We start from the raw sequence: 9,983 nt of genomic DNA on the forward strand, positions 1-9,983 counted from the left end.
TGGGAATCGAACCCCCAACCCTGGAGGCACCTAGATTTAGCTACATAGATTTAAGGGATTTGTGCTAGATTTCTACCTGTACCTGACAAAATCGTACCACTCACTCGTGAGACGATTTTGTTGCATTTGGTAACACAATGGTATCTGTACAGCCGGTAAAGAGTCAGGCATTCCCAATTATCTGCGTGATTTTATTTTCCGTTCATACTCTATTCTTATTGTTTCTAGTGGTCACGGTTATCTTGAAGTTTCAATTATCGAGAAAAATTAGTGCATGCAAAACACCTCATTCCCATAGTGTTTCCTCCCACTACTTTTCAAGAGATGTCATTCACAGTTCTTTATTAGGCATCCGCTAACGGCACATGTAAATGAACGGACTGCTAATTATTTGTTATTAGTTAATTAGGGACATAATGTGTAAAGCCAAGCAGGTGTGAATAAAAACAGCAACAAAAAGAAGACTTACCATTGACGAATAGCCTGTGCCACACTGTGAAGGAAGCCAGAAATAAAAACATAAATAATACAGACAACGAATTTTGTTTCAAAGCTACAGAGAGAGGAGACGTAACGGCACCTGAGCCGATCTTTATGAGGCCATTGTGCTGGATGAAGATTGTATCACATGTCAGGTTTCCGTGGATAATGGGTGGATCACATAAGTGCAGGTAACTGGTGGGAAAGAACAAAGTGAATCACTCACTCACTCTCACTCATTTTCTACCGCTTATCCGAACTTCTCGGGTCACGGGGAGAACTAAACCCCGACCCTGGAGGTGTGAGGCGAACGTGCTAACCACTAAACCACCGTGCCCCCCAAAGTGAATCAAAGCTTGCAATTTAGTTGAAAACACGGTATTAACATGTGACTGTGGCTGAGAACCGACCAAACAGCAGAGAGTGAATCCAACATTCTGTATATTTTACTGCAGAAACAACCTCCTGAACTGAGCTGCATGGGTTCTGGGTGCATTTATTATTTAGTCCTGGCTCTGAGTTCTCAATGTTCCATTTGTTTTTAGTGATTTGTCTGTGCACTTGGTTTTTCCATATTTCTAACCAGTAAATGACTTATTACGTTTTTTTTTGACCCTTCACATCTCTCATATCGCTCTTTTTTTCCACTTGTATAATCATATCAAGTGTCAGTCCAAATTAAATCATGCAGTCTTTACACTTTATACACATACCATACGGCACATGGACACTTTAAGGCTGATAATTAAAAACCATACGCATTTATGTATATACATTATTTATTCCTTTATATGTTCATATTTTATATAGTTTCTTTTTATATAGTTTATACTTTTTTTTATTTATCTACTTCCTTTTGTTTATATTTTTTTATCCCAAATTGCATTCCTTATGCTTAAATACCATACAGATGCGAAAAGCATTACACTGCATGTCGTACTCTGTATGTATGTGTATGTGACACATAAAATTTGATTTAATTTGATATACAAGGAAAAAAAAAAAACTTTCCCTCTAAAATATCAAAAAACTTGTCTCTGATCTGAACTAAACAGACTAATAGGTGTGAAAACACCCTTCAAGAAGCAGTCATGCATGACCAAGCATTTAGGTTTACATTACAGACGAATCGTAATCTGTCATTTCTTTATCCTTAGGGTGTACAAGTGATAAGATCATAATAAGTTTTACGCATGGTGACCTAGAAATATGCTACAATTTTTCCAAGAGGCAAAGCTGTCAGGTGAGAATCGGATACGTTTACAATTTATCTGATGACTGATAACAGAAGGGAAGGCTACAAGCTATTCATATAAGCCGGTTTGAACTGAACAGTTTGTGTGCAAACATATTGTGCTACCTGTAACGTTTAAATGTGTGTATTAGAACAGTGAATATGCCTCATTTTTCCAAACAGCACATTTTCTGTCCTTGATCAAATCCTAAATTATTATATTGAGAAAAATAGTGGTTACTAGTTTGCGGATCTGTGCTGAGGTAAATCCTGCACGCTATTGCGTTAAAGGTCATGATGTATGATGACTTCGAATTCTGTCCCAAATACAACAGCTGCTTAAACAAAAGTGCTTTTTGATTGAAACACAGCTTTTAGATAGCTCTGCTACAATGTTTTGAATAATGTCATCTCTTTAAAATGTGATTTTAAAAGCCGATATCATGATATATTGAAAAATGTAACAATGGGTTATATTCTATGCTACATTGCATGTAAATACAGGTTGATACTATAGTTACAGCAACTGACAGATAATAAGGCATCATCTGACAACTGAAACTGGATATCTAAGATAAACAAGAACACAACAGCTAAAAGTAGCACTAACATGTAAATATGAACGCTTTATGTTCATTACAACAAATTTTGTCAATAGGATTCCTGCGTAAACTTTTTCCTCTGATGACAATCTTCTCTTATTCAAAGGATCTATTTTTCTAACTGTAAAATGCAGAATGTTATCCAGTTCTGTAGTACAGATTTCACTGAATCAAATTTTCTGATTGATAAATAAATTGATTATAATTAAATACTGTGCAAATTTCGAAAGCTTGTGTCTCCTAACAGTAATGGGACTGATCTGGAGTCTTACCTGAGGGCAGACAAGATCTGTGTGCACCAGCGTTTCCATGCCTACAGTGTAAAAACCACACACACACACACACACACACACACACACACACACACACACACACACACACACACACACACACACACACACACACACACACACACACACACACACACACACACACACACACAGGTTGTGTGAATACAAAAGTGTGGTTCCTTCTTTACCACAGGGTGGTGGTGTACCACTTGCAAAATTCTGTATATGATTAGGAGCTTGAATAGAAGGAAAAAAAAGTCCTACCTTAACATTCATTGTCTTGTGATTTTTCTTAGTTTTCTTCAAAAACTGTTTAAGGCTTCCAGAGGACATGTACTCTGTGATAAAAATCACCTGGGACACAAATTCAGTATCGTTAAGAAGCAGCTGTTTATCGTTAAAGCCTAATTAATATATACATATAATTAATATACATGGAACCTACTTTGCAGGCATCATAGATGAGAGAAGAAAAAACAAAAAAAAAAAACTTAAGCTGTCAAATGACCATACTGGCTGTATAAGTTGACGTCGCAGGCATACTATAATTATAATCTAATTATACATTTTTATAAAGGAAAAAAAGAAAAAAAAAGTGATCAATTTCAATCTATCAAATCTATCCATCCTTCTAAAAATATACAAAAATGATAAAATAATGACCTAATTTTACAAACAAAAATGCTCAATATTGAATTTCAAACAAAATCACATATGGAATAAAGAGTTCAATTAAAATTGTGCTTTTGTGCATGAATGTAACTTCATATCCTACCCTAGCTCGGTTCTCCCTCATGTCCAGCCAGTATTTATGAAACTTAACGATGTTGGGGTGCTCAACCTGCATGAGGTTCTCGAACATTTCCTTGATTCTGTCCTGAACACACACAGACACAAACACACACGCACACACACGCACACGCACATGCACACACACACACAGTAAATCTATATCATTATACACAGCATATTGACCGTAACACACTGCCATCAATTTTTTTTTTACTATTTTCTGTGTTGAACATGACATGACCTGCACTGCAGCGCAGATCCTACTTTAATGAACTAAAGTACATTTTCACACTTGAACTAGTTAACCTTGGGTCGTTCTACACCGGAGGGAAATCGAATCCTTGGTCATCATGTTTCACGTTTCACGCTGCTCATACTTTACCTGTGGTTAACGATCAATCCATGCTGGTCATAATCTGACACTTTACATGTACATTCCAAAAACTCTGGCTTAACCTTCTTATTTGCATATTTGATGATTATTTAAAATGGTCACATGCTGTATTTATGTAAAGTCTTGTCTATGCAATTTCACATCAAATTAGGCTAGACACTTTAGGCTTTAGACAATTAGGCTGATCTTTAAGAACTGGGTTTAAAAGAGAAAACATGGACAGGTCTGCAGTACTACGCCGGAGCTTGCATTGCTATCTTTTAGCTGTTTTTTGAAGTTGGTCATGTTAGTCTGTTATTTATTCAGTCAATTCCTTAAATACTCTGCCATCCAGTTTGTCCTGAACAGACTTTCCTGACATTAGCTGTAAAAATAAACCGGTCTCCAACTGACGCATTTTCCACCACCATTTGACAATTTTTTCCCCCTTGAACCGCTGCAACTACTATTTACTGTTTGAAAAGCCATACTATTCCTGCTTCTAAATTCATTCATTCATTTCATTTTCTACCACTTATCCGAACTACTCAGGTCACGGGGAGCCTGTGCCTATCTCAGGCGTCATCGGGCATTAAGGCAGGATACACCCTGGACAAAGTGCCAACCCATCGCAGGGCACACACACACACACTCTCATTCACTCACACACTCACACACTACGGACAATTTTCCAGAGATGCCAATCAACCTACCATGCATGTCTTTGGACCGGGGAGGAAACCGGAGTACCCAGAGGAAACCCCCGAGGCATGGGGAGAACATGCAAACTCCACACAGACAAGGCGGTGGCGGGAATTGAACCCCCAACCCTGGAGGTGTGAGGCGAACGTGCTAACCACTAATCCACCATGCCCCCTGCTTCTAAATTACAAGTGTAAAATATTTTAAATAGGGTTATAAGTAGGGTTTAGTATTATGATAACCTGGGGAAAAAAATCCAGTGTAGGGACCTGATGGTATCCCAGATTTTTTGGGAAAAACAAGTCTTTGAGTAAACAGCATCTCTTCATACGAAATATTACAGATACACGTTATTTGATTATTATATTTATATATAAGTTTTGATACCGTGCGTTATTGTGTTTTAAACCACAGTGCTGCTGAATTCTCAAACCTGATTGGTCAGATGGGGTTGATTCATTTTGTATAACAGCAGCTTTTAGTTTCTAGCTGTTAAAATGTACAGAAGCTCTGTGTTGTTTAAAGTTATATCAAACTGACAACAGCACCTCCCTCTGTGATTTATTCCATACTTAATGCCATTATCACAGGTTAATCCCTCTGAACAGATGGGAGGAAACTGATTAACTTCAGTACCAGGGATCGTTATACCAGGGAGTCTGCTGATTGGCATGTATACAAATGCTGAGCAGACACATTCAATCTCGATTTTTGGTTCAAAATGCCAAGAGGAAAGGGCTTACTGTAAATGACTTGAAAAGAAGGGTCATTATTGAGACATGATTGGCAGAAACTTCAGGCACCAAGACAGCTGGACTGGCTCTGTTTTAATCGGAACAGACTCTAAAGTGACATTTTAAAGCTATGGGAAAGGCATCAAATCGGTAAACAGGGTGGAAATTGTGCTCGAAAGTGCACACTGAATAAAGTGATGCTCTTGCTTTAGCGATGTGTAAGGAAAAACAGATGATGGTTCTGTGGTTGTCTGAAAAATAGTTCGACTTGTCATTCATGTTTCACGCTGCTCGTACTTTACATGGGGTGAACGATTAATCCTGTGTTTTCAAGTTTTTGATGCTTCACTCTGTATATTCTTAACCCTGGCTTAATCATCTTATTCGCGTATGTGCAGCGTTAACAGCCGTGATTGAATTAAAAAAAAACGTGTGCGACCGCTTTAAATAACCGTCTCATGCTTTTCAATCAAAGAAATAAGTCACCATGTAAATCCTCCTTGTTTGTTTTAAGCGTAAATGAGATGCACAAATTCCGGTCAGTTTGTTATTGAGCATGACTGAAACCCTCTCCTCTTTTACACCAATAGAGAAGTTTTCTGTCACCATTTGATATTAAAAAAACAATTCATAAATCAATAATAATAATAATAAAATTCTCTTAAATGCTGCAATGACCGTTCACACAGCAGATGGGGTTTCTGTAACTGTACAAAGTGTGATTTGAAGTGCACGCTGTTTAATTTCTGATGGGTGTCTGTTGTCCGTAACATTCTAACACCAACAGCACTGTTAACCGTGTTTCAGAGCAGTATTTCATAACTCTGTGGGGGAAAGAAAAAAAAAAAACAGTGATTACTCCGCTTCTGAATCACACATGGTTAAGCTCAGAGTGAAAAAGCCCTTCAGACGGTCAACGCAAGAACGGTGATACGTGATACGACACCTTACGGAGGCAACATTTTCCTCTTTTTTAAACCATTATCACCCCTCTGTAAGACTGTACCATTTACACTCTGGTGCTCTGACAGACTGTTCTTCAATTCTATTTACAGAACTCATGACAACTAGGATTTGCTCCTACCTTCGTGTATCTTATGCGTAAAAATGGTATGACATTTTTTCAAAGAGATGAGTGAGTGACTGGTTGTACCTCATGCGCCTTGAAGACCTTCTTGTCAGAAAACTGCACCTCGTTCCAGACCACCTCCACTCCTTCTTCTGTGTCCATGGCCAAGGAAGCACTCTCGATGCCAGGGACATTCCCTTGACTGAGCTGGAAAAAAAAAATAAAATAAAAAATTCATATACACATTATGCTCTTGAAGCTCTGATGATAGATTACATACACAAGTGATCCTTGATTTTATCCAGTGCTATTCAGAATATCTCTTCCTTCGTTGAGAACATTTTATGCTATTAGTTTTACATCATTATTGGGGTTTTTTTAATATCAGGGATTTACCACGTTGTTGTTAAATTCTCCCGTCGGTTGGATGATAAGTGATTTAGTTTTTAGAATATAGTGCTCATTTCTCTAGTAACAAAGTGACCATTTCCATTCCAGTACCATCTTGATCATTGGAATTGTTCATTCATTCCTTTTCTACCGCTTATCCGAACTACCTGGGGTCACGGGGAGCCTGTGCCCATCTCAGGCGTCATCGGGCATCGAGGCAGAATACACCCTGGACGGAGTGCCAACCCATCGCAGGGCAGACACACACTCTCATTCACACACGCAATCACACACTATGGACAATTTTTCAGAGATGCCAATCAACCTACCATGCATGTCTTTGGACCGGGGGAGGAAACCGGAGTACCGGGAGAAAACCCCCGAGGCACGGGGAGAACATGCAAACTCCACACACACAAGGCGGAGCCAAGAATGGAACCCCTAACGCTGGAGGTCCCTGAACATGCTAACCACTAAGCCACCATGCCATTGGTTTCTCTGTAATACAACAAGTTTTTATTTTTGGTCTGATTAACTTGAAGTGAAAAGGTAAGAGGAGAGGAGATGGCTGTCTATAGCTGCTATAACGTCAATGATAACAGGAACTAACTTGACTCCCAGACATTCTACATCATTAATTGTAATATATAAACAGATAAAAAGTACGTTTAAAGTTTACGTTTTAAGACAAATTTAATTAACTTTAAATTGTTAAAACGTTTAAAAACAATTAACTCTTTTCCCCAGAGGCAAAAAAAAAAAAAAAAAAAAGAATAGAAATTTGAGGTTAATGGCTCATATAAATGTAGATACTCAGAGATTTAAGAATTTCTAATTTGTCCGAAGTATTTCTGTTCTTAAGTCAGGTCACCTACCGAGGACAAAAGTTTCATAGATTTGAAGCGGTTATCTAACCACTAATATTCTGTGCAGGTTTATCCCAACAGAATACCACACCACAAACCGGATGCTATAATGGGATTAGTATTAGCAATACTATTCTATAGCAAAAAAAAAAAATGCATTTGTTTACTGATGGAAAAGGTCTGATAAATCCACTTCACTTCCATTCCACTGATAATAAAGGGTTAAATATACAAAATGTCCTGCAATTACATGTTACGGAGACTCTACTAAGTCTCATTAAAATATATATACATATACATATATGTATATATATATATATATATATATATATATACATATATATATATATATACACACATATATATATATATATACACACATATATATATATATATATATATATATACACAAATATATATATATATATACACACATATATATATATATATACACACATATATATATATATATATATATATACACATATATATATATATATATACACATATATATATATATACACATATATATATATACATATTATATATATACATATTATATATATATATATATACATATATGTATATATATATTTTAATTGATATATAATTGATATATATATTCTATGATAAACTGATTCCTTATCATTTTTTTTGAAAGCTAAAAAAAGGCTGAAGCCTCTAAACATAAACTCATCTTATTACCCATCAACAGGACACATTTGATCATCTCTGCTCAGCTCACGTTCTCCTAAATCTAACCCGAATCGGCCAAACGAACACGTTTCCGACTTTCCCCAGACCCGTTTACTTCTGCTTAAATATAAAACACGCCGTAAATAAAACGAACCCAGAGAAAACAAGTTGTTTTCCTGCCCCACATATAAATAGTGCGTCCTGCTCTTTTTTTGGAGAAGGTCGCAGTACGAACCGCTCCTGCTGCTAAACATCTGTTCATTCAACAAACAATCTGTTCATTTTGCCCTCCATAAACCACTTTTCTCAGTAATCCACTGTTTCCACCATTTTACTTTGTGTATGTGGAAGTAACAGCTTGGCATGGAATGTTTGTAGAGTGACTACATGCACAAATTTGATAATAAGAGTAAACATTCAGTGAGGTCAAGTAACTGATTAAAACCCAGCTTTGTAAATAGAGAAAGAACTCATTGTGGATGATGTGTGTTTTTGGCTGAGTGTCTTGAGAAAGCACATGGCGTTCCTAGAAATGTGTGTTTTCGGAGCGTTTCCAGTCCCTGAATTGTTTAGATAACCGGTGGGAGTATAATTAGTCTATGCTTAACCTGGGAAACTTTAAATAAATACAAAAAAAAACCCAAAACGGTTTGCTAATAGCAGTGGTGCCCGCAGGCTGGCGTGAGTCACGAGCAGAGGCTCATCTTCTGGGTCTGATTGTAGGGATCCTTTAAATTCTCCTCATATTAAAAGGCCACGATTAATTGCAAAGGTACAATCTCGGGTTAAGAAGAGTTAGAGTTGGTTCAGGAAACATGGCCCTTAGACAGTCATACTGTAGGATTTACACTTACTACACTTACATCCTTCAGGCCTGACCCAGCATTACAAGAATAGTCATATGCTAGTCACACAGGCCAAGGAATCATTTATAAATGAGAAGAACCTGAATCATCACAAATACAAAATCCTCTGCATATCCCAATCTGGTGTTAGAGTAAAGAAACATACATGATACAGCACCCCCGGAGCTTGAGAGAATTAAACAGCCCATAACTGGCAACCTGGCACAAGCAAGAATTGAACTCATAACCTTCTGGTCATCAACCTAGAACCTTTCCCCATTTAAAACAAATGAGAACCATGTCTGTGACCTAGTTTCACAGCATCAAGGCTAAAATTATTGGTGCAATTCTAAGCCCTATAACTCCTGGAATCTGTGACGTACAATACAGTCATAAAGAATGATCTGATCTGCCTGTTTGTAAAGACAATGTGTTTGACTTTTCATAAAGGAAATTTAAGACCCAGCTAAAAAACCGATCCAACCGCCAAAAGGTCCAAAAACTGGGAACAGAATTCTCATAAATCCAGCAGGTAACTAAGCTTTTCTTGTATTGGGCACTCGTAAATCCAACTACTATGAAGTCATGCCATTACTTTCTTAATGAAAACAAACAGCACTTTTATATCCTGCGTTGACACGCTCTCTTTGTGTAGGATCCCAAATCACCTTAATGGTTACACCCTGTTATTAGAGTTCCATACAGTTGTACAGTTGTACAGTTACAGTACACTGGAACTGTTCTCCAGGCGATACGGATACGGACGCGTATGTGACGAGTGCACGTCTTTACATGTCTTCATGGTTTCATTGTGTCAGAGTTTGTCATAATTCTGGAAAATATCAGCTTCAATGCATGTTGTAATGCTCAATCTACAGTGATGCAACATCCTCGTCCTGTTATTAGAACA

The 9,983-nt window shown here is 37.4% G+C and overlaps 1 protein-coding gene across 1 annotated transcript in view; it reads right to left on the minus strand.

The window, feature by feature from the left end:
• nrbp2a (nuclear receptor binding protein 2a) overlaps window positions 1-9,983 on the minus strand; it is a 42,164-nt gene that overhangs the window by 8,356 nt on the left and 23,825 nt on the right. The window contains exons 2-7 of the mRNA XM_027169476.2: window positions 6,361-6,483; window positions 3,382-3,483; window positions 2,871-2,960; window positions 2,589-2,629; window positions 581-675; window positions 470-493 (exon numbers count right to left, since the gene is read on the minus strand). Coding sequence (XP_027025277.1) covers window positions 470-493; window positions 581-675; window positions 2,589-2,629; window positions 2,871-2,960; window positions 3,382-3,483; window positions 6,361-6,483 — 475 coding nt within the window. The remainder of the gene's footprint in view (window positions 1-469; window positions 494-580; window positions 676-2,588; window positions 2,630-2,870; window positions 2,961-3,381; window positions 3,484-6,360; window positions 6,484-9,983) is intronic.

This window comes from Tachysurus fulvidraco, chromosome 1 (assembly GCF_022655615.1).
Source record: "Tachysurus fulvidraco isolate hzauxx_2018 chromosome 1, HZAU_PFXX_2.0, whole genome shotgun sequence".
Taxonomy (NCBI): domain Eukaryota; kingdom Metazoa; phylum Chordata; class Actinopteri; order Siluriformes; family Bagridae; genus Tachysurus; species Tachysurus fulvidraco.